Source organism: Erigeron canadensis, chromosome 6, assembly GCF_010389155.1.
Source record: "Erigeron canadensis isolate Cc75 chromosome 6, C_canadensis_v1, whole genome shotgun sequence".
Lineage (NCBI taxonomy): Eukaryota > Viridiplantae > Streptophyta > Magnoliopsida > Asterales > Asteraceae > Erigeron > Erigeron canadensis.
The window spans coordinates 31,624,199-31,650,549 of record NC_057766.1 but is presented as its reverse complement, the minus strand read 5'-3'; the positions used below and the strand labels follow the sequence as shown (position 1 = coordinate 31,650,549).

Here is a 26,351-nt window from a genome sequence, read left to right as displayed (position 1 = left end):
CTGATGAAACGGTATTCTGAACCGGAACCGGGGGGGGGGGGGGGCTGGTGGATTTGGAGCCGGATGGTATGTGGTGGCCGTGAGATTGACACTTGCTGCTTGACGGGCTTTGCGACCCTCTTCGAGAAATAGGCGAGATCTGGCGGATTCAAAAGTGGGGAGGGTGGCCGATTGTTGAAGACTAGTAGCCACGTTATCATACTCGACACTTAGGCCCGCAATCAATTGGAGAACTAAATTTGAATCTGCTATCGGGGCATGAACATTACAAAGTTGATCAGAAAGATGTTTCATTTCTTGACAGTATGCTGAAACGGACTGAAAGTCAGATAGCTTGGTGTTACTGAATTTTTGTTGAAGATACACCGCCCAGGTCGGTTTATTGCCGGTAAAAATACTTGCAAGAGCAGCCTAAGCTTGTGCGGCAGTGTCATCTGGATGAAGGATGGTTGTCAACAGATTCGGGGTGATGGTGATGTAGATCCACTGAAGTACAATGGCGTCAAGACGGAGCCACTCCGCATTAGAAGGAGTGGGGGTTGCGGTTGAAGAGGATTCTGTGGCAGGAGGGGTAAGGTGATCCAAGACCTTACACGCAGTGCACTGTACCTTAAAAAGAGCCATCCATGAATTATAGTTACCTTCTTCGCTATCAAGGATGATGGGGATATGGTTGCGGATGTTGGTGACGGTTGTTGCGGGATGGAAGGGTGTAGTGGTGGTTGTTTGCTTGTCTTTGTCGGAGCCGGTCATAATTGTAGGTGTTTGTGGAGTGGGAAAAAGGAAACAAATATGAAAATAAAAATTAGGGTTTCTGAAAAAATTTCCGGCGGCGGCGGACGGTGGCCGAATGTAAAATTAATTATATGGGTTTGACCGAAATTATGCAAGGAGGAAGATGGTGGCGGCGGTGACACTGTACTCGCCGGAAAAAGGGGTGAAATCGCTGAAATTCAAAGTTTTCCGGTGACTGTTGTGCTGGCGCGTGGTGGCTCCGGCGGATACGAAATTTTAAAGGGTTTTTCGGTTTTAAATTACGAAGCTAATGGTATAGGTGGTGTTGTGTGATTCGAAGAATAGAGGGTTGTAAGTCGATCGCACAGCTGCTGATCGGAAAAGAGAATGTCGGTCGGAAAAACAAGAAAGAAATTAGGGTTTTGATCGGAAAAGAGGGACGAAATCTGATACCATGTAAGATAATGAATCCTTTGGGGTTTTCCCTTCTCATTCATCTCAATTTATAGAATTACAAATTACAATTAACTACCTTCAAATTATTACATTCGATTACCTCAAAATCTAAACTAATATATATACGGTCTAATACAAACTTTACATCGCATACCAATGTAGGACGGGTTAATTTGTTACAACATTGGTGCAACGATAAGAAAACATCTTAGATTCTCAAATATTTGGAACTTTGTCAGTGTGATACCGTTATCGATGGTAAGTAATCAACATGAATGCTATATATCTACGGGAACTGATATTCGTACCATCTTTTTTTATAAATGTGCCACTATGTACAAACTGTGTAGCTAACTATACACGTCAATAATACATAACTGTGGTACATAAATCAAAATAAATATAAATGGTACGAATATCACTTTCCTATATCTACATATCCTGATAACAAGACCAAAGGGTAAACTAAAAGGCACAAGGATGTAGTAAATACAACGATAAAAGTGTCTTTAGAAAAGCACATGCATGGTTGCCTGAGAATGCACACACACTGTCATGAGTTGTGAATGGAAACAATCAATCCTTATATAAACACACTGACATCATCACATGTTTTAACTAAAAATTCTTGTTCTTTTACCCCTCATGTGAATATGATAGTAACAAAAAGTTTTTTTTAAACAAAACATTTAAGAATTGGAATCAGTGTCTTTCATCTTCATAATCATGGTATGTCAAACATGGAAGTTCCAAGGCCTATTCTCATTTATTTTATAATACAACACACATAATTCAATGAACATGAATCCAAAATCTTCATTTAAACTAAACTAAAATAAAACCAACAAATATGTATGATATATAGAAAGCTATATACAGAATGGATACAACTTAATTGGTTGTTGCTAATTAAACAAAACAGTGACTTCATCATTTTCCAACCAAACTGCTTATTTCCAAAATCATATATAACTTTTGGGTTTCAGATGTGAAATTAAAGTAAAAAGTTATCTAAATGAGTGGTGGAATGATGCAAGCAAATTCAACTAAGGTAATCTATCAAATATCTTGAGATCATATTCATTATTAGTTGCATGCGCATAAAGTACATTTGTGCTTATTGTATTGACATCACCGGTATCTTTGTGATCAAATAAACATGAAATTATATAATGTAAGCCTTATCAGAATGTTTGGTGATATCGGGTTATCAGTTTATGAGACATGAAATCTATATATAATATAACTAAAAGAGGAGCTGGGGGTACACTTAGCACCACTAATCTTCCTCCTCTAGCCTAATCTTATAAAAAAATCTTTAATAAAATAAATTTATAAAAAAATCTTTAGTTATCAACTCAATACTGTCTATGAGACATATTATAATGGGGAAGTAAATATGGGTTGTCCACGAGAAACACTCCACATTTTTTTTTTAATGATAAAATTCAATTTTTGGGGGCCTATCATTTATTTAAAATACAAAATAATGCATTTCAAAAAAAAAAAAAGTACAAAATAATATTTAAATATCTGAATGTGAGGTTCTCATCTAAGCTTAGATGAGAAACAACCTCATACATTCACTTTTCCCTAATATAATACGAGTATATAATAAACTAGGTTTTTGATCCGCGCGACGCGCGGGCTGTATAAAAAACTATATAATACACTTTATATATGAAGAAACAATAGCAAACATATTTCATTAGAATTACGTGATGTGAACTATATAAATAGTTTAGTAACATATAAACATATGGTTGAACAGAAATAGATTCAACCAAAAGCTTGACAAAATATGAACTTAAAGAGATAGAAGGACTTAAGCTATTAAGCTATACTTTAAATTATCATTAAGAATTTAGTAATATGTTTTTCTTCTAGTAATTCTAGTAATTTGCCTTTTGTTGCCACTAAATGATCTACATCTAGAACACGTATCATGTAGTTGTCTTGTTACAACATAACTCAAAGACATACAATTTGATCCTTAATGTAGAGTGACAATTCCACTACATTTCTCTCCAAAAAAGTTAAAAGTCACATGAAAAATTACAATTGGCTGGATATATAATTCAAAGAGGATAATTTGACTATGCCTTATGTGTTGAATGTTCTTCTTAACATCCAAAAAGTAAAACAGTTATATTCACTTGAAGGTGTTGCTGCGATTTTTAGAAATGGATTATCAACACCATGGTGGTTTTAATTTTTGTTTAATCTAGCTAATTGACTAATCCAGAAGAGGTAGAATGTGTCGTTCCAAAAGAGAAAGAAAAAGAAAATTAGGATGTAGAATTTGGTTTAACAGTGGGGTAGGTCTCGGACTCCGGGTGATTTACAATTACTTGAATTTATATGACTCAATTTTTTGGGGGGTTTTGCTAAACGAAACCCTAAGAATTTTTGTTAAAGTGTATTAATTAGTTGAACGTTTACCATAAAACTCATCTTATTTGTACTTATCGGCTATTGGCAAAGAAGAAGGTATACACCAAGGTACTTTTTATACTTAAAAGAGGATATTGTTTTATTAAAACAAAAAGTTTAAATTTGGAACATATATTCAAGGTGTAATTAATATAATGTTAAGATTTATGAGTTTCGATGTTATCTTTTAACTAATTAAATCTATTTTTTTCACTTAATTTGTTTTATTTATTTGTTTTATTTTTGTATATTCATATAGTTTTGAAAACTTCCATATAATCATCATAAGAAAAAAAGGAAAAGAACTTTATGTAATGTTGAATAAAAAATATAACAAAATATCATTAGGTATAGACGTGATTTTTTAATTAAAGAGAAGATATCATTTTATCTAATGAGAAGATCTTAGATTTCTACAATATATTTATTTATTTATTTATTATTAATTAATTAATATATATATATATAAGTTCATTTTTTTTAAAAAATATATAGTTTATTTTTGAAAAAAATATGGAGTTTGACACATAGGATAAAATCCTATGTGGCATTTTTTCAATATAGTTTTAGATTGCAAGAGGGCTTTAAAAAGCTTGGTTAACTAATTTTTATCCTATGTGACATTTTTTCAATATAATTTTAGATTGCAAGAGGGCTTTAAAAAGCTTGGTTAACTACTTTTTATCCTATGTGGCATTTTTTCAATATAGTTTTAGATTGCAAGAGGGTTTTATAAAGCTTGGTTAACTACTTTTTTAATAAGAGTTATAGATAGGTAGATAGATATATCTAATTATGTAAATAATGTTAGGTAGAAACAAAAAGCGGCAATGGCCTAATCGATAAGGCCTCTAAGTTTCTGACTTCTAATCTGTCCGATTAAGGGTTGGGCTCCACATTTTTGTGTTCAATTTTCATCATTTCATGTTTTCTTTTTGGGCTTGGTCTATGTTTTATTCTTTTATTTTCTAATGTTCTTAACTAATGGGCTAAATATGGATGGGCCTGTTAGGGTCAGCTCAAATGCTCAATAGCTCATACTCTAAAGTCTAAACCCCGTAACGCCTCATTATAATATTTTGTTAGGCTACGAATATTAGGCCATAATTCTCCTTTCCTATTGGGGACATTGTGCGTTTAGTTGTGGAATACTAAATTGATTTCTAAAAAATTTCTTACCAAAATATATGTTCAAATGCGATTTTCTAAAATAGTTTTCATGAAAAACAGATACCTAGCTTTTCAACTTGTAACTACATATTCGATAACTCATTTTTATATCTTTCCAAACTATTTCCACTTTAGAAACGGAAAACCCCATGTGTTTTCCAAGCTTGCAGCTAAACGTGTTTCCAAGATTACATAAAGGAAATAGTTTGGAAAGTGTTTGACCAAGAAACTAAAAATACTCTTCTCATTTTCTTGAAAAATGAAAATAGAAAACTATAAAACATTTTCTGTAACTAAATGCACCCGATTCTTAAGAAATCGGTTTTACCTCTCTATCGATACTATTGAGTTAGCTTTTGTTTAATAATATGCAAAAGTACATACACAAATAAAAGTTGTTAAAATGACATCTTCCCATTTGAAGGTAATATTTGGATTTGAAGTTGATCGATGCTTCATAGGACACAATGTGTTGTATACTCGATATGTTTTACAGACAAAATTGCAAATACCACCTACGTACATTATCAATTGTTCGTCTTTATAAATCCCATTAATATACTAGGTTCCTTATTATAAATTTATTTTTGATATTTCTTAATTACGTCTCTTATTTATCCGAGTAATAGTTGATCATGTTAAGATTAGCTAATAAGAACATCCTTTTCTATGAATGACTATATGAGTTCTACCTTTTTGTTTTTGTTCATAACCAATAAAAGTGTCTGAACTTCAAATGAATGTGATATATATCGGTCGTGAGTTCTTTTAGAGTTTTAGGTTGGTAACAATTCAATAGTGTGATATAATGCTTCAAATGTGCCAAAATAACATTTTTTTTAGAACGGCGTGTTAGTAGGTAAGTGGTTCGAACCCTAACAATGACATCCAAGCAGAAAGTATGTTATCGGTTAGAACCCAAAGGTACCCTGAAGATCAAATGTGCGATAACACGGTCCGCACGCATCATCTGAAGAGATAAATATATTAATTTAATATTTAAACATGTTACTTTATTATATATTAACTTAATATTTACAGTATGATGCAACTAATATAGTAGTCTCTCCGTCCCATTTTAATTGTCCTATTTTGACTGGTAAAGTCTTTTTTTTTCCCGATTTTGATCGTAAATATCTTTGTTTGTGCTATATATTAGTTGATGAAAGTTATATCAAGTGTTATATAACACAAACAAAAATATTTACGGTTAAAGTTAAAAAAAAAGACTCAAAAAGTCAAAATATGACACTTAATATGAGACGGAGAGAGTATCATATACTACAAGACATTATATTATATTATATATTTCTGAAAGGCTATATTATATTTTATTATATTGTATTGTGCCTACGAATCATGTGTATATTATTTTATATTGTATTATTTTGTATTATATTGTATTAGTTATGCCAATGAATCATGTGTCTTAAATAAATATGTATAGGTACAAGACTACAAGCATTGTGGTGAGAATTTATCTTTCCCACGTTTAAAAAGGAACTAACGTCTGTTGCTTCAACATTGATCAATAAACACTTCATATTGTTTGAAAAGCGCTTTGACTTCAATTATGTTTGTTTTTTCTTCTCATAATTCATTTGAATTTTTTGTTTTCATGAAGAAACATATGCTACATCTTTTCAAGTTTTCAGTAGTCAGAATTTACAAAATTGCAAGTTAAATTAACCACTTTGGTATTTCACTAGTAATAAACCTCGGGCGTTGTTATGACAGTTTTGGTAAGAAATTATCGTTGTTGATCTAGATACTTACTGTGCATTAACACAAAAATAGTTTGCGTTGACATATATACAATGCACACCTTTTTGATACCTTAAAAGTGTTAACAAAAAAAAATATGTTATTGTTATCTACTACATTTGGTAGGGAGAATGCAGAGAAATAAAAATTGAATAGTGTTGGTGCATTTCCGGGTGACAACATCATTATAAAAGTTTTGTCTTGAGTCTATTGAATATGTACTTGTTATAAACGTTAAGTTTTCGCGTATAATAAAGTCAACCTCGAATTGGTCAGCACGTTGACTTGGTCGAGCTCGACCTGGTCAAGCTCGAATTGGTCAACACGTTGACTTGGTCGAGCTCGACCTAGTCAAGGTCGAGTTGGGCTCGGTCCATGAAATTCGAGGTCCGTCAAGTCCATTAAGTTTTAGTATAAATAGAGATTAAACCTTATGTTTAAGGTTAATCTTCCCGTCATTTTGTTTTTCATACTTTAGTATTCCGAACCTGGTGTATTACTTGTAATTGCATTTACCGAACTAATATACGGTTCCAGTTTATTCATATTCATGTTCGTGTTGTTGATTGCTTTTGTATAATAATTTCCGCACTTGTACATTAGATACTTAATCTCGTTAGATCCGGTGGCAAAGAGACTTTCAATTGGTATCAGAGCCACTTGAGGTATTCTATTGGTTCGGGGTTAAGGTTTCAACAACGATTAAGGTGTATACACTCGATTCTTCAAGATTTTCGGTTCGGTCAAGTTTCAGACGCTCCACTCGAGCTCGACCTGGTCGAGATCGACCTCCCAAGCTCGACCTCGACCTCCCAAGCTCAACCTCGATCTCTCAAGCTCGACCTCGACCTCTCAAGCTCGACCTCAACCTAGTATGGAGCTCGACCTGGTTAAGCTCGACCTAGTCAAACTCGACCTGATTTTGTTTTGGCCATAACTTTCAAACCGTAACTCCGTTTTTGACGATTCAAGCGGCCAAGAATTCGTAAATGAGTCTACTTTCCAATGGTTATGGGAACATCACTTGACCTCGACCAGGTCGAGCTCGACCTCAAGCTCGACCTCGACCTCCTACTAGCTCGACCAACCTTCTGATATTTTGTGTTCGAAGGTTCGTGCACTATATAGATATGTATCTTTTGTTCGAGTAAAATACATTTTAGAATTTGCAATCTTGATTATGTTTAGGTTCTGAACTTGTCTAAATATTGAACTTGTAAACTCTTTTGAGTTTAGGTTTGATATCTATTAATCGAGTTTTGGACTTGTAAACTTGATCAACTTTGGATTCTAATTTATCACTTTTTGAATTGTCAAGAACTTGTAAATTTGATTTAGTTTTGGTCTAAGCTTGTTGGAATATTGAACTTGTAAACTCTTTGAGTTTTGGTTCGAATTATGTAATAAAGCAATAGACTTAAAAACTTGATCAACTTTAGGTTCTAAATTTAGACAACTCGAATCAATGATGGCTAGAGTTCTATCCTTTATAGAAGATTCTGAGAAATCTTAGAAGGAATTCAAGACCAGGCCAAAAAAGTTGTTCTAACAATGAGCTACTTGGTTATCTCTTGATTGTATATGTGAACAATTGTGTCACCATGTTGTTATGGCAATGAGCTATTGTGTTATCTCTGGATTGCATATGTGAACAACTATGGGATTAAGATGAGAATGGGAGAATTGTTGTAACAAAAAACAAACATATAGGTTGTTTTAAGAATTTTGTAGAGAAAAGGGGGGGATAAAAATTTAAAGCTTCCATGTTTTCTATGCAAAATTCTTGGATGTTCGTAGCAGTGAAGATCATGGTGTTTCGACAGGGTTTAGTCATGGTATCTTTTTGGTTTTGAATCTGTGTGACATGTGTCCGACCTAGTTTTTGGATCAAAAGCGCCTGATTTAAGATTAGGTGATTCAGATGAAGATTGAAGACCGTGATTGAAAATCCGAGTAAACTATTCATGATCTTTGCTTAACATGTGTTTGGGATTTTGTCGAAAAGCTTTTGTGATCAAGTTAATCATTTGTAGCCGAGTAATTGAAAATCAAACATTTATTTAATGCCAATGATGTAGAGATGATTAATCCGGTGACTAGTGAAGAGGTTGCAGATTAAGTGGTTCTCTATGTATTTTGGAGATGCTTACCTTGAGGGGGAGATTTGATATGAAAGACTTTAGGTGATTGGTGGATTCATGAAGATACAAGACAAAGTCAGACACTATTGGTTGAAGACATTGATCTTGTGAGTGTTGCATATCTGAAATTCAAGTTACAGAATTTATTATCATTGTGAGAGCTGATTAAATTCGATTCTGATTGTTGGAGATTCAACTTCTTTAACATATGTCGGTTAAGCTTGAAGATCAAAATAGATTGAGCGATGTCATTTTGCATAATATTTGGAGTGATGATATCCGAATTGCATGAGGAGGCAATGATGTCTGTATTACTTTGAAGTGATGATGTTTGGCGTGATAATATTGCTTGGAGCTTAATTTGGATGTTATTGTTCAGGGGGAGAATTACAATCTGAGTATTGGATTTGTTAATTGTCATTAGGATACAGAGATTTTGCAGTTTGAAGATCGGTGTGCAGCGCATAAAGATCAAGTCTTACCAAAAGAAGACATAATATTATTAGTTAACGAAAATTTGTTGATTGCAGATTTTTTAACTAATGATTGTCATAAGTGATAGCAATAGTCAAGGAGTGCTTGATTGGGCATTTCTGTTACTATTTCTATGCATTACAAGTGAAGACTTTGAAGATCGATGAAAACTTCTAAATGCTGATATCAAGGGGGAGTCTGTTGGTGCATTTCCGGGTGACAACATCATTATAGAAGTTTTGTCTTGAGTCTATTGAATATGTACTTGTAATAAACGTTAAGTTTTCACGTATAATAAAGTCAACTTCGAATTGGTCAACACGTTGACTTGGTCGAGCTCGACCTGGTCAAGCTCGAATTGGTCAACATGTTGACTTGGTCGAGCTCGACCTAGTCAAGGTCGAGTTGGGCTCGGTCCATGAAATTCGAGGTCCGTCAAGTCCATTAAGTTTTAGTATAAATAGAGATTAAACCTTATGTTTAAGGTTAATCTTCCTGTCATTTTGTTTTTCATACTTTCGTATTCCGAACCTGGTGTATTACTTGTAATTGCATTTACCGAAGTAATATACAGTTTCAGTTTATTCATATTCATGTTCGTGTTGTTGATTGCTTTTGTATAAGAATTTCCGCACTTGTATATTAGATACTTAATCTCGTTAGATCCGGTGACGAAGGGACATTCAAATAGATTATACCAGAAACATCCAAGATGATCATACTTTATTGCAAGATCGGAAACAAATAGCTAGATAGTCAGTGTTGCAAAAACATGATTTATATAATCAATAGATAACATCCGTTTATACAAAATTTATCTCGATCCCAATCTGTAGCAAATCGCAAAGATGTATATTGATGCCTTCTTACTTTTGGAACGAGAAGACAATCATAGTAGCAACATGAACAACAAAAACGTAGAAAGCGGAAGACATCAACAACAAAATCGTTACCGTGGAAGCCATCAACAAACCTGAAAGCATTAGTTTTTATTACAAACACGCTACAAATTTTGTTTTATGAAAAAATCCAAACATCAATCAATAATTCAAATTTTAGTTTATAAATTAAGATAATAACTATATAGAAATAAAAACCATAAAGTTGGTGATATTATTATTGGTTAATTACCATTTCATAGATATCAATTGCTAAAAATTTGAGAACCCACCGATGTTAAGCATCACTAGAACATTAAATATGATTAATTGGTTTGCTCAGATCAAACATGTCATTAGTAATCCGAAAACAATTAAAGACGAGGATTGCATGCTCAGATCTTACCCCTGGAGACGCAAAGCAACCGAAAATGAAGAAAATAAAATGCCTGACTTTGCACGTGATGGGGTCTTATATAACCACACCTTTTTTCAACCCTGACAATTCTCTCAAACAAAACACGGAGAAATTTCCCTTTACAAAACTAATTTCTTCACATTTCCTTACATATAGGATGGAAATCAATTTATGTAGAAAGTGATTTCCTGGGAAATACAATTCTTCGCCTTTTTTCTCTCGTTGACTTGCCAAACAATTTCCATTTCTCTTTGCTTATTTCCTTTTACCAAACACACCCTAAGACTAAAAAGAACAAGGCATGGCTTGTAACGCCAAGTGGGCCCTCCCCTTGTTTAACGCCATCTTTTCTCGTCGGATATCTCACGCCCTTCACTATTTTTGTCCAAGAACGCCTCTCGGGGCATTGTTCCGGGCGTTCCCGGGGCGTTTTGGGACGTTCCGAGGGAGAAAAAGTGAAATTGAAAGCATGTGAAGCGCCTTGTTCCGTTCAGTCTTATGTTCTACTTTTGTCGTCTGAGAGTATGAGACATTGGTGATAAAGTTGCATCGATTTTCAAAAGGCATGTCATTTGTCAGCGAGTTTTAGCTTTGTAATACTATTAATACTATCAATGAAAAAAAAAGGTCATTTATAATTGCCGCTAGAATTTTATTTTGTTTGTAGCTATATTGTAATTGATTACACATTGGAGAAAATGTAGCAATATTAACAAAGAGTATATATTGGTAGTGATATAAATTTTTATTTGCAGAGAAAAAGAACACATATCCATACATCTATGCAATAAAATAAGGGAAAATGTTACATAATGTTAACATCATCTAACTTAAATGATGTTCTCTCACAAACTTACTCACATCAATTTTTACACATGTCAAAAAGCCCCACATGATTTTCATGGTTTGTGAGAGCAACATCATCTAAGTAGATGATGTTAACATCATCTAAGTTATCCCCATAAAGTAATACAAAATGCATTAAAAGATGTAAAGTTAAAAAGTTATTTGAGCTCGTACCTTATGCATAACTTTTGGTAAACAGCATATTGATTTTTAGAATGTGTATAACATAAGGGGTCGAATATGCAGCGAATTGCAGGCTGCAGCTATTATGGCTACAGTTATGTACAAATTTTTAAAGTTTTTTTTTAATTTAAACCTTTTAATTTATACACATACAAAATTTTCTCTTGATTTTCACTTTGCTGCAGCTAAAAATGATTGTAGTCCACAGCAAAGGTGTTAAGCCCATAATATATTTAGTTGCTCAATTTTTCGGAGTAATATTTTTACTTTGTGTCTTTGTGATATCACATGGTAACTTGTACGTACGGTTTCTCTTATTGAGACACGGTTTAATTGTTTTGGCCATTTGGGCTAATTCCATTGGCCTAGTGCTCTTATAAATTGCACTTTAATATATATTAAAAGAGTTAAAAAAAAAATTTAAATAACAATATGAAGTAATCTTTACCTTTTATTAAATTTTCATTTTTATTCTCCACCTTTAGATCATATTGCTTACATCATCTTTGTCTAAATTTTAAAAAAAAATGATATTAGTCCTCCAACTTTAATTAATTTGCTTTAAACTAAAACACAATATTAATTACACTTTCAAATTGTCCGATTTGTAGTTTTTTTTAAAACATATGAAGATATAAAAATGTATTTATGTTTTTATTGTTCGTTTGTGTAATTGTTTTTATTTTGTTCTTCCAGTTATTTATTATTATTATGTCAGTTTTATTTTTGTATAAATGTATGTATATCTTTTATATGATTCTCTCGCGTTTTACGTGGATTATAATCTAGTAATACTTGAATAGTTGACTGCAATTTGTATTTGTAAGTTCGTCGGTGTAAATGTGTAATATACTTTTAAGTTACACAGTATATACGGAGTAGTTAGTTTAAAGGAAAAATGATATATTAGTCTATAAATAATTTAATACGGAGTAATATTTTTAAAAACTTTAGAATATGACAAGCAGTGGCGGAGCCAAGGGGGGCTAGCCGGTGCTTAGCCACCCCAACCAGCCATGTATTCCATTGCAAGGTTAGTCTCATAGCTGATTGTTGGCAATGTTTTTGCAATCAAGCATCCCCCAATCTTGATCGATTTCCGGTTATGCGAAAAGTATGAGTGAAAAATCATAACATTTAGTCGGAAGTTACATGTTTCCAACAAGCAAAACAGTTGAGCCGACACATATATGCTCTGAAAATGGATGCGCGGTTGAGTTTTAATTGTTATGATGGTGCTCGATGTTACATATGGTGGTGTTTGGTGGGTGGATGTAGGAATATAAGACAATGAAGAAGATGAATGTGATTATTATTATTTTGTTTTTATCCATTGGGTATCGGTATTGGTATGATTAAATATACTTAGATGGGCAGATGAAGTCAAAGGATACAAAAATAATAATAATTTATTTGAGATGCATTTCTACATTACTGATCAAAATCTGGAAAAAATTGTTTATTTACCATCAGATTAAAATTTCCTAATCAATAATATGTAGTATACTTTTTCTTTACAAGTTTGTAACAGATAACTTTTTAAATCTTATCAGTAATGTTTTTTACTAGCTGGTTGATTAGCAGTTGCATTATACTTGTATAGCATCTCAGCATTTTGGTTGAAAGTAGAAAGTGAGCGTTTTGTATTTTCGTAACCATAAACAGCTATTTTAAAAATGTTTGAATAATATATTTGTTGTAACCGGTCGAGCCCCTGCCAATCAAAATTTCTGGCTCCACCTCTGATGACAAGTATAATTCATTCATTGTATTTTTTTATTTCATCATTTGATTTGATCTCATAGTTAGGAAAAATTCTAAGGGAATTATTAAGAAAGATTTATTATTTTTCTAGTTTAAGATATGTCCTTTTAATATATCGTTATTTTACTCTATATTTATTGTATTATATATTAGATTGAGATTTAACTATTAATTCTTCGATCTAACATAAGGGGTTAGCTTAAAGCCCTAAGGGGTGTTTGGTATGAGTGAATCAAAGATAATGGAAATGTAATAGAAAACGAATATAGTGGGAAAGAGAATGAGTATTTGGAAAAATGATCGATTCCGTCGTTTGGTACAAGCAGAGAATGAATATATATAAAAAATACTAAATTTTAAATAATAATCAAATTTAATACATATAACATCACTAAAAAAAAATTTTTTAAAATTTTCATTACCATCAATTCTCTACATTTCATAGAGAATTGAGGGAATGGAATCAATTCCCTATTCTCGATTCTCTTTCCCATTCTCCATTACAACCAAACATGAGAAGTGTTTCTCATTCCATTTCCACCCTTTCCATTCCATTGTACCAAACACCCCCTAGACTTTTAAATACAAGCTTTTCTTTAAATGGTATTCTCATTTGAATATGGATGAGAGATAACAAGTCTCAATTTCAAAAATCTACTAAAATCCCCAAAAGTTTGCGCCTTAAGCTCCAACTTCAAGCCTCTCATCACAATTCCAGCTCGATTTTTTTTTCTTTTTTTTTGTTTTCCCAATGAAGACTTTTATTTAAAATCAGTAAGCTTTAACTTCTAAAAATCCCTCAAACAACCCTTACCAAATAGGCCCAAGGCCTAGTCGTCTTTATATTCCATATATATATTTCTACTAGTCATAATACCCGTACGATATACGATAGTCATATAAATTGTATCATAAGGAAATTCAAATATCCCTCATGCATGATTCGTGAATATAAAATAAATTGTGGTTAAAGTAATTCGATGAACGAAGCTAAATTACAATAAACATTAATGATAAATATAACATATGTTTAGTTAGAGTTTTGGATTTACCATAATTTTTTAGAATCACATCAAAATCCAAACTTGTAAACATAGTGGATGATGACAAATAGTTTTATGATTTCAGATTGTAAATTCAAAATTTTGATGTCTTCATGTTAATAACTTATCTATACTTCTTTATAAAAAAATAGTACTCTCTCTCCTAAATGTTGAAAGTTACACATGACGAAATTAATTAATTAAAAGGCTGCGTATCGATTAAGCATTATGTCACGTGTCGTTTTAAAAATATGTTAATCCTATTTTACTTTATTAGTAGATGGGCTAATGTATTTTAAAAGAGCAAAATAGCTTGTGCAAATTGGGTCTTGCTTGTGAAAGAATTAACTTAAGAGGTTAATTTCTTTATGAAAAGCGTGGGTTCGATCTTTATTACGAGGGACATTCTTCCGATGCTCTATATTCATCTAAAACGTCTATGAACATCCCCTTTACAACATTATCTTGGTTCAAATTCGGATAAGTTTCATCAATACTCGAAAGTGTTGTCAGCTTGTCTAAAAACAAAATTATACGTTGACCTTGTCAAACATGGTAATGTCATGCATTAATTTTTAAAATTGTAAACAAATCTTGTTTGATGATATACTATTACTTTGAACCCCAACTCTTGTATTAATTAAACAACTAATAACTATCATCATAATCTTTAATACAAGAACCAAGCACTTGTAACAAAAGTAAACCGGTAAATAGAATAGATTTTTTCCGATGGCGAATTGGCGATCCGTTTTCCACTAATATGTAACGAACTAATGATTTAACCGGTTTTTTTTTTAAATCATTATCAGTTCCAAACATTTTCCTTATCATTTCAAAATATTTGCTTAGAATAAAATTCAAATATTAACCTCATGTGAAAAACGAAACTTCTTACCATCTTACCAATGGATAAACACTTAGTAACAAATCTGAGCTAGTTAATATTTGTTCTTAGTCATGCCACTCGGATAAGATTATGTAAAGTATTTATCAGATACTTTGAACCACATTCTTCCATTAATATAACAATCAATACCTTCTAATTAATTAATCTTCTTTAGATTAAAATTCAATTCCGATTCCAAAAATCTTTCAATACCTTTCCTTGTATTTAATATTTCTTTACAATGTTTCACACACCATACAATTATTCTCTTTACTATGATAAAATAAATAAATTGTTAACTTAATGAACAAATTTACAAAATAAACAATATTCGTATTTTAAACGTTTTAATCATTAGAAAAAATAGAAGGTACCACAACAAACCGAAACCGAATCGCGTAATAATCACTTCACTCGTTGTCATATATCTTTTGCCACAAATATAAATCTTAATAAAAATTATATTCTACACGCCACATGAAAAATATCGATCTCATTCCCAAAATAAAAATATCCTTAAGTATCACGCGCTCTTTTCCTTCCAAATTTTTTAAACCATTTTTTAAAAAAAAATTTTCCATATATTTCCAAACTCAATGTCTTACACGCTTTGCTTACATACATATATATATACACCTCACTTTCACTATACCTTCTTCCCCAAATTCACATCTTACTTCCAAAAGCGATATTAATGGAGTTCATAAAAGTTAAAGAAATCGGCCATGGAAGCTTCAGTAAAGTCAGCTTAGCAAAACCCATATTTCAAAATTCAAACTTTCCGTCTTTGGTGGCTGTAAAATCATGTGGGCTGAGTCAATTTGGTTTTTTAATGAAAGAACGTGTAATCCTGGACGAATTGTCGGGTTGTCCGGAGATTATTAAGTGTTATGGAGATTGTTTTAAAGTTGAAAACAGAGAAAAATTGTATAATGTGGTTTTGGAGTATGCTTGTGGCGGGTCGTTGGCGAATCGGGTCATGAATTCGGGTCAAGTATTTGATGAATGTGAAATTAGAGATTATACACATTCGGTACTGAAAGGGATTCGGTATTTTCATGAAAAAGGGTATGTACATTGTGATATAAAGCTTGAAAATATTTTGTTATCTGATAATGGGGATGTGAAAATTGCCGATTTTGGGCTAGCGAAAAGGATAACAGAGGAGAAGGGTTCAACATTCGATATACGAGGTACGCCGTTATATATGGCGCCTGAGACGGTTAAAAAAGGGGAACAAGGACAGGCGGCCGATATTTGGGCGTTTGGTTGTTTGGTTTTGGAGATGTTTACTAGGAAGCCAGTTTGGAATATTTCGGATGTTTGTGGGCTTTTTTTGAAAATTGGTGTGGGTGAAGAAATTCCCGAAATTCCCGGGGAATTATCAGACGCGGGAAAAGATTTTTTATCAAAGTGTTTAGTGAAGGATGTGAGGAGAAGATGGACGGCTGAGATGCTTTTAGGCCATCCGTTTGTTAACGGCGGAAAGCGTTGGGTCAGTCCATCGAGATCTCCGAGAAACCCGTTTGATTTCTCGGATTGGGAGACCGAAAAATCGTGTTGGGTGACACCGTGCTCGCGGCCGGAAATGAAATTGGAAGTGGGGTTATGGACCCGACAAGAAAAGAGAGTGTCAGTATCAAATAGATTACGACATCTAGTGAACAATGAAAGACCAAATTGGTCTGATATTGAAAGTTGGATCACAATTAGATGAACTTTTTACATTTTTCATGGATTAGACATTAGATTAAGAGGATGGGATCTTGGATTTGGAAAATTTTGTAAGATTATTGTAAATATTCAAAGTTTTATACTCGTAATTCTGTAGATATGATGTTGGTAGTTATAAAGTCACAATTAACTTTCTGAATGCAGAAATACTTTCTCATTAGTATCCATATGTTTTTTTTTTAAAATGAAAAATAGTAAATTCTCCTAACCAATTAGTCTAGTAATCCTTTTAAAACATTAAGAATGTGACATGTGATATCCAATAATTCTATTTCCTAATCTTGTATTTTGATTTTTTCACATGCCATCATCTCATAGTTGATATCCACTAATTCTTTTTCCTAATCTTGTCTCTTGATTTTTTCACATGTCATTATCTCATAGTTGAGAAAATTATTAGGCTATTTGGTTACGATGATTAATCATTTCCCCTTTTTATATTATTATTTTTTACAGGAAGTTAGTAGTTAGTAGTTAGCATTCGATACATCACAATAACATCCAATTTGGCTGTATGCAAAGCTTGAACCACATAGGTTTAGGATGAAGCACATGAATCTCGAAAACTCTCTCTAATAATTTACTCATACAAATCTAGGAAGTGAAATTTGAGCCGTTTCCCAAAGCTAGAGACCTTAACAATGAACCACCAACCCATTAACATTTATATGTTTGTTTTTATAGTTACATGGATAATTAAAATTACATTATCTATATTATCTTATAAAGCATTTTGTCCTTTTTTAAAATCTCAAAAGATGATTTGAACTACCTAAATTATCTCTCTTCTTTATTCACTAATTTAAACATCTCTACCTAATATACTTATAATACCCTTAAATCCTAACTACTCATTTCTTTCTCTCTCCTCAAATCTCAACCACTCGTTTTTTTTTTCTCCTTCCTCCATAAATCATTTTAATCATCTAATTTATTCAAAATCTTTTATTTCAAAAACCGTATATCGATAAATTATAAAAATTGTATGAGTGTTCTTAAAAATTAATGCTCTTTCATTAGAGATGTCATTCGATATACTTTCGACGAATTTTTAAATCCGAGTATGGAGCCCGTATGACTAAGGCATTTGGCTATCATACTCTATGACTTATCACCCCCTATGACCTATCACCCCAACATCTCACCGTCACATTGCGCGAGTAATATTGCTCGTAAATTTTAAAATAGATTAGAATATTTATAATTATATATTTTCCTTTTCAACCTTTTCTTTTAAGTCTATATCAACTAAAATATTAACTACAAACCAAACACACCATAACTATTTATGAATATATAGTTACTAAAATAGTATAATGTAATAAATATGGAAGAAAGGTTCAAAAGTAAATTTACAAAACAAATTTATCTGTAATAATCAAAAGAGAAAAAGTAAAAGTTTATGTGACCAGTTTTTTGAATCCAACTTTCCTGTGAAAAGATAGAGATGAAACTTGGACTTGAAGCAAAGATAACTAGATAAGATATTCCAACAATTAACAGTCGGTTTAATATTAATTAAACAGTGAGAAATTAATTAGTGGCTGCTAATATTATGCAACCAAGGTGCTTTGGTTTTATTAAGTGCAATTAATGAATTTATAGTTTTTGATCATTAGTTGAGAGGTTGAAATTGTTAAAAGGACATCTTCGGTTCAAGAGGTCCTGTGTTCAAACATTATGGTAGACATAGGAAGTCTCTCTATGATAGTTTGATATTAGTATACTCAGGTTCAAGTCTGAGGACAAAGTTTATCCCCATTAATCGTCGTTTTTTCGGACGGATTAGTAAGGTATTTTCCCCTATCAGGTATTTGATAGGCATTTCTACTTCGAGGAACGTTTCTAGCGCAGATCCGGTTAAGACAACATATGCTAGACCTCCTGTTGTCGAACCATGATACGAATTATCAAGCGAAATTCTGAACAAGTCGCACATACATCCTAGTACATGTTCCTCGACGCTGAGGGCATCCTTGAAGCGCGGGGGATTTTGTAAACTTTTTTTTTACAAAAAAGTGCAACTAATAATGATGTAGCGAACATAATGTATATAAATAGGATGAGGATTCCTTCAAGTTGAAACTCCAACTTGAGTCAAGTTGAGGGGATCTTGACCATTGAATGAAAATTAAGGGTTAAGATTAAAAGATGATCTTTGCATCTAAACCCTTGAATTTCATCTAAGACTAAGAAACTCTTAACTTGACCCCTCAAGTTGAAAGTAACTCAAGAGGATCTAACATGAAAAGGACATTTGTAGAACCGGATCAGAAAATAGGGGGACAAAAAAAAGGTTTATTGAATTGATATTTTTTAAAGACACGGAAACTATTTAGTATTTACCAAATTAGTCCAAAGATGTTTGGGTAGAAAAAGAAAACCCGGAAAATAAGAATGATTATTCATATTCAAAAAGTATAAATTATCCATTTTTAGCATGGCGTGTGTTCGAGCTTGCCAATGAGTTCTTCGTTATGATTAATGTGATTCAATCGGCCGGTTAGAAAAAACCAACTGGTTCACTGTAAATTAACCAGTCCGGTCAAGTTTTCAAAACTATAGAAGAAATGTTAACATAAAAAGAAGAAATATATGTAAAAAGGTGGGCCAAAAAATTCCTTTTAAAACCCATCAGCTTGCCTGAAGGCATTGGTGTTTGAATCCGACTTTCATACCAAGTTTTTCTTATCAAATAGATTACTCCACTCTATATCAAAACCATTAAAACCAAGACCAGGTTTTTCAAAAAAATTTTTATTGATGAAGATAATTTTGATGATGTTAGGCACACGTCACTATTCACAGCACAAAAGTTAGTTTTAGTCATCCCAATGTCACAAATGATACATGTTGAGCAATGACTACAATGTTTGAACCCAAAACTTTTTATTTTTAAAGATGTGATTAGTTTCCTGGAATTTAAGAAACTTTGAACGAATATCTATAGTAGGAAATAACTAAAGTTGTGTGTATTGTATATAAACAACTCGAAATAATGTTTATTATATGTAAGAATTTTGTTTTAACCAATTAAAATCTGACAAGTGACACCTGTATATGGTTGCTACGTGTGTTTTCTTACATACAATAAACATTGTTTCGAGTTTCTTACATACAATACACACAACTTTAGTTTTTTTCCTACTATAGACATTCAGTCAAAGATAATTACATTCCAGGAAACTAATCCCTTCAAATATTTTTACTATGAGCCATGTATTTTACGAATGTGGATATCTATATGAGCTATGCTTGATTGTTCCAACAATATATTCCGATTACGTATTATATATATATATGTATTTAATTTATAACGACATATTAATTTACTTTATTCATACACAAGGTTACGGAACTCGGGAATCGGGATCGGATATGTGAACAGTGAGTTTTTTATGCATAAGATAATAGTTATTCAAATTATATATAAGAAAAAATTAAAAATATATATAAAACTTCAAACTTAAATATAACAAAATTTTTCAACTTAAACATAATTGTCTAGAAACAATAACATAATTCATAAAAGCTTTAACAAAAAAAAAAGTTTGACTTTGGTTGACCCGATCCGATATAACTGAGTTTTGACCGATACAACCGAGTTTTGACCAAGTTGACCCGAGTCTAGAACCCTGGTTAATTTTCTGATCGAGTATGACAAACTCATATCGTCAGTCGGCCGATACACGATCCGAATCAGTGAAATCGACTGTATCGGTCGAGTTTCACAACCTTGCTCATACATTACACCAGGGGCGGATGTAAGAGTCAAGTACCGGGGGGTAATGCCCCCTATAACTCTTGGCCAACAATTAAAACATATATTTACAATTTTTGTCCTGATGATGTACCATCCCTCTAATAACTTTGGGATAATAATCTCTCTTCTACCCTATGGAGGCTACTAGGCTCCAGCCCAGACGAAGCCTCCGGACTTGAGCATGGTTGCTCTTGAGAGGCTCCGGATATAGCCTCCGGATTGATCCATAGAGGCTCTGGACATAGCCTCCGGACCCTCCTCCATAGAGGCTCCGGACATAGCCTCCAAACCCTCCTCCATTGAGGCTCCTGACGTATCCTCCGGATCTAAGCTGCGGAGACTCTTGAAACCTTCAGACCTGAACATGACCTCATCTATGTTAAGTCATGGGCTTGATTTAGGCCCAAGCATGTAAAGCCCATGACCCAAATCCTAAAACCTTAGCAGCATCTCTATAAATAGAAGATCAAGGCACCAACCAAGGGGCTTCTCTCCCTCACTCTCTCTCTTCCCCTCATTTCTCTTACACACACTCCTTAGCCTACTTCGGCTTGTGGCGTCACATCTTGTGGTCACCAATTGGGCACCGCCACCCGAAGTAGCAACAATCTAATCTCCCCCATTACACCTTATAGATCAAGGATTAACCCCCCAGTAATTAAGGATAAACGCTATACCTAAACGGGTGTAGACTTATGCTTAAACATGTCCAAATATACATGGAAGTTCAATAATTTTCCAAAATGCCCCCCAACATTAAATTGACATGCTCTCGTTTCTTTAACCAAAAGCGAAAATATATATCCCTTATCATTTTATATTACAGTACAGTATTATAAGTATTAGTTTGTGTCTGACTGTGGGCCTTTTATGCTATATTGCCTCTTGCTAGTATTTTTGTAGATGATATACAAATATCTTTGACAACTTTTTTTAAGGGTTTAGTGCGACGAACTAACGTTATAGTGTGCATAAACTAACTAAAACTTTTATTTATTATATGCATAAACTTAGTAAAAATGTTTATATCATGTAACTTTTTGTGACCGATCAATCAAAACCTTACACGTGGCCTGTTGAATTTTTTTTGTTTTGCACGTGGTAAATCATATGGGCTGTCACGTATACACATTGCATGATTTGAACTTTTTTACTAAGTTTATGTATACAATAAACAAAAATGTTAGTTCGTGCACACTATAACTTTTTGGGCATAATTTGTTTCATTCCGGCGCACTAAACCCTTTTTTTAAACCATTATATCTGTTTAGAGTTATGCATTTATCTTTTTAATACATTTATTCAATGTTCTAAATTCAATTATAAATGTATAACTATTACTCTCATGTTCCATTAAACCTGTCCACGTTTAAATTTTCAAAGTCAAATTTTACGAATTTTGACAATAAGTATTTTTGTTCGTGTTATATAATATTTGATGAAATTTATACGAATCGATTGTGTTTTAAATGTATGTTTAATTGGTATAACTTTCGATTATCAACTATTATATAACACAAATAAAAATATTTATGGTCAAAGTTAGTAAAGTTTGACTTTAAAATTTTACAAGGTGACAAGTTTAGCCAGACGGAGAGAGTATTTACTAGTCTATGTCCCTTTTTCAAATGACAAAATTTAATAAAAGTGACTTATATAAGTCTATTTATATCATTTTGTAGAATTATCTATATTTGATAAACATAAGTATTCTGGTTACAACCTTAAGTTAAGGTCCTTAACTAATTTTCAAAAATATAATATGAGTATTTTTTATGAGTTCAAGTATAATATGAGTATTCATTTCATGAGTTCATGAAAAATAATATTAAGTTCAAATAGTGTTGATTCAATAAAAAATATATATATATATAATGAGAAATCAATGTAAGGATGACCCATCTAACTTAACATGGTTGTAAACCTTTAAGAGGGTGCCCAATGCCCTCGTCCCTGCGCTCGTTCACCTTCGAGGGACGAGTCCATACCATTGGGTGAGACTCGTCCCTGGTTCGTCTGATGCATTCGTTTGTGTGACTCGTTCCTGGAGGGACGAGAAAGGCGCGGGGTTCTTGTTTTTTTGTTTAAATCTAACGGATATATTGCAAAACAGGTCCCTTAATGGCCATTTTGACCAAAACAGGTTCTAAAAAGTGTCATTTTTAGATCTTAACGGCTAGTTTTTCAAAATGGCTATATATACACTTCAATTGAGCTACTTTATCACACCACTCTTTCATATATTCAAATATATTATACCAAAACAAACTTTTGTATACGCAAAATTTAGATAAAATGATAGAATTAACTAGTTAGTGACTCCAAAACTAGTCCTTAAGAGATGAGTGTATTGAGTGTGTTTTGGGGGAATTAGTCCTTGGAGTATTTTTTGCTAATGTGACACTGACAAGTACTAGTCATCGAGAGATGAGTCTCTGGCATTGGGTAGCCTCTAAAAAAGGAAGTGTATTTCTCGTTAACCAAATTTTACAGGGGCATTTTTAAAACTTTTCATTCTGGGCATCAAAAATCTCATGACCGAACTCTGCCCATAACTTATTGCATTAGTGTTACCACCTTTGTCATTGTGCCCCTTGTATACAAAAATCATACATCCGCCTCTGCATTACACGAATGTCTGATATAAAACTCGAGACTCTCACAAAAAACGAAAACTAAGACTCGAACCCTAAAGAATTCTCCGTTGTTCAAAAACCTTACCAATAGGCCACCGATATAATAACATTTTTTATAGCCAATGTACTAAAGTATTAGATATTTTACATTTGCATTATGGTGCGTACATATTAGCATATATGCAACAATAATTGTCGCATACAACAGACAATCAAATTAAGTTTCAGAATAGGAAGTTATTTAAGTTTTAGTTTATTTAACTATATCAAAAGTTACTGTAATTATCCGAATAAACAGGGGCACAAACCGCGTATATTTACCTAGGTACGTGTAACAATTAAAGATCTTACCATAACAACTTTGTTTCCAAACGCGAATGGGAAGTGATATTAGTACCACTACTTTTGATAGATTTATTATAACTATGCATTACTGACTTGTACAGTCAGCTGCAAAACTTATATGTTGTGGTAAATATATCAAAAATAGTGGTACGTGAAAACCACGTTTCCAAATCTTTTTTTTTCAACAGACGTTTCCAAATCTTATATAAATAAATTCTCCTATATATATTGGTTGCCCAATACCTTACTAAAATATCACATGATATTCGAGAGAGAAAAAAAACCTAAAAAAAGAGAGTTTTCGACTACAAAGAGAGAGCAGAGAAAATTTACGGCTGAGAGTTTACGAATACAACAATGGATATGGAGATAGTTCAAGAAATCGGCAAAGGAAGCTATGCGACGGTTAGTTTGGTTAAACCCGTAAAACATAATTCTTGTTTTCCTTCTTTAATGGCTATGAAATCTTGTGAGGAGAGCGAATCCGCTTCGTTAGTGAAAGAGCGAACGTATTTAGATGAACTTAAGGATTGCCCAGATGTTATCAAGTGTTATGGTGATAGTTACACAGTTGTTGAAAAGGAGGAAAAGTTGTATAATGTTTTTTTGGAGTATGCTTCTTGTGGGTCATTATGCGATAGAGTTATGAATTCGGAAAATACAAGTTTGTCTGAATCTGAAGTTAGACGGTATACGAGGTCAATATTAAAAGGTGTCGATTTTATTCACAAGAAAGGGTTCGTGCATTGTGATATGAAGCTTGAGAACATTCTTTTGTTCTCCGGGGACAAGGTTAAGATTGCGGATTTTGGGTTAGCGAAAAAGATAACTGATGAGCCAAAGTCAAGGTTTAAACATGATATACGGGGTAGCCCATTGTATATGGCTCCTGAGATGGTTAGTCGGGGCGAGCAAGGGCAAGCGGCTGATATTTGGGCTTTCGGGTGTTTGGTATTGGAGATGTTTACGAGAGATACTGCTTGGACGTGTTCTGATGTTGGTGCGTTGTTTAAGAAAATTGGTGTTGGTGAAGAGATCCCTCATATTCCTGAGACGTTATCGGATGAAGGAAGAGATTTCTTGGAGAGATGTTTTGTCAAGAATTCGAGAGAAAGATGGACTGCTGAGATGCTATTAGATCACCCATTTGTTAACTATGAAGATGAATGCCTATCAAGATCTCCACGAAGCCCGTTTGAATTTGGTGACTTATTGGATGCGCTTTCAGAGATATCATCAGAATCAGAAACAGAATCAGATTAATATTGATAGATCAATGGGAGAACAAAGTTGTTTTTCAGTGCCAAGGAGATTACAAGAGTTGATGAAGGATGGCTCGTGAGGATATGTCGACCGCTTGGAGTATCAAACAGATGAAGATCACAATTCCTCGGGGCTTGTATGGGCTGTATCAAAAACACCACGGAGTGAAAACCGGCGACACGGCCTCCGTATGTGGGGGTTTTTCTCGTGTCTCGGTAATTGGCACGAGTTTTTTCATCCCTTTTACAGTCCTCGCAGTTAAAGTCCCAGGTGGAATCTAGAATGTGTAGTATCGTTTTATTTCTAGATTTGTAGTTGTATTTTATCTTCTAGTGCTTGCGAGTAGGAATAGTGAGTCGTGAAAGATGAGACTACTTGGTCCTACTCTGGCACCAGGAAGATTGGATTTTTATAATAGGCATTGATATTGATAAGTATGTTGAGTTGTATTTGTTTGAATATGGGTAGAGTCTGAATTGTAAAGTACAGGAGATATGATCATTATTCTGTTGCAAGAAGTTGAAGCTCAAGTTATATGAGTTAAACTGAAGTTTCATGATTTAGATTACGAAAATTCCGATTTTGCAATTTTTGCTTCACAATGTGATACAAAGTATTAAAAACTGTATAAATTCTGTAACTAAAGTGATTGTTAAAGACTTGGAGTATCATAAAAATTTTCTCAAAAATTTGTTGAGTGTACTTCATTATAGTATCTCACATGCATCCAAGTTGAGAATACATTTGTAGTTATAGCAATATATTGGATTAACTAGTATACTAATCTGTAATCTGTCACAATTTGGCATAACCAAATTAAAAACATATAATACCAAATTAAACCACAAGTTGAAAGTAATTCTAGTTAGAGTTGCGGATATTGTTTACTACCATTAATTTCGATCTTCTGATGATATAATGTCACGTACTTGCATTGATATTCCAAAGTTCGGATTTTCTGTTGATACTAACTAATGTAATAGAAGTGCCTTATTCCCAACCATCGGTTGGTTTTGAAACCAGACCTGTTGAACGGTTTGTAGAATCTAGTCTGGTTTTTAGCAAATCGAATCGTCACTATATATATTTAAATCAACATAAAAGTTTAAGATGTTCGAACTTGCAGACCTTCTCTTTACCCCCGTCAAACAAAAAATGGATGGATGAAAAGCTGAAAAAAACTTTTAAGCGTTTCTTATTTTTAAAGTTTCACTTTAAAAAATTTTCAATTTATTCAATTTGAGTTTTTCTAACTTGTGCTTCCAGACTCCAGAGCACATGTTAACGAGTTCTCAATGAACAGATTGTTTTTATATCATCATAAAATACATTCAACGTACATCAATTCAATTTAACAGTTTCTTTTTTTCGTATGAATAATTAATACATATTCCAGCTCGCGGTATGTATGCCAAC

General features: G+C 33.0%; 3 protein-coding genes across 3 annotated transcripts; 2 read left to right on the top strand and 1 right to left on the bottom strand.

Moving 5' to 3' along the window:
• Positions 1-411: 411 nt before the first annotated feature.
• LOC122604700 lies at positions 412-753 on the bottom strand. Its single transcript, XM_043777570.1, has one exon. It carries the CDS (start codon positions 751-753, stop codon positions 412-414), a length of 342 nt encoding a protein of 113 aa, XP_043633505.1.
• A 15,099-nt stretch (positions 754-15,852) lies between these two features.
• On the top strand, positions 15,853-17,046 carry LOC122605756 (mitogen-activated protein kinase kinase kinase 20-like). The gene has a single exon (XM_043778711.1). It carries the CDS (start codon positions 15,889-15,891, stop codon positions 16,909-16,911), a length of 1,023 nt encoding a protein of 340 aa, XP_043634646.1. The 5' UTR covers positions 15,853-15,888; the 3' UTR covers positions 16,912-17,046.
• Positions 17,047-24,035: 6,989 nt separating this feature from the next.
• On the top strand, positions 24,036-24,935 carry LOC122604699 (mitogen-activated protein kinase kinase kinase 20-like). The gene has a single exon (XM_043777569.1). It carries the CDS (start codon positions 24,036-24,038, stop codon positions 24,933-24,935), a length of 900 nt encoding a protein of 299 aa, XP_043633504.1.
• The last annotated feature ends 1,416 nt before the right edge of the window (positions 24,936-26,351 follow it).

Bases quoted from the DNA above. Each gene is read 5' to 3' on its own strand.
- LOC122604700 (XM_043777570.1), bottom strand. From the start codon at position 753: ATGACCGGCTCCGACAAAGACAAGCAAACAACCACCACTACACCCTTC.
- LOC122605756 (XM_043778711.1), top strand. From the start codon at position 15,889: ATGGAGTTCATAAAAGTTAAAGAAATCGGCCATGGAAGCTTCAGTAAA.
- LOC122604699 (XM_043777569.1), top strand. From the start codon at position 24,036: ATGGAGATAGTTCAAGAAATCGGCAAAGGAAGCTATGCGACGGTTAGT.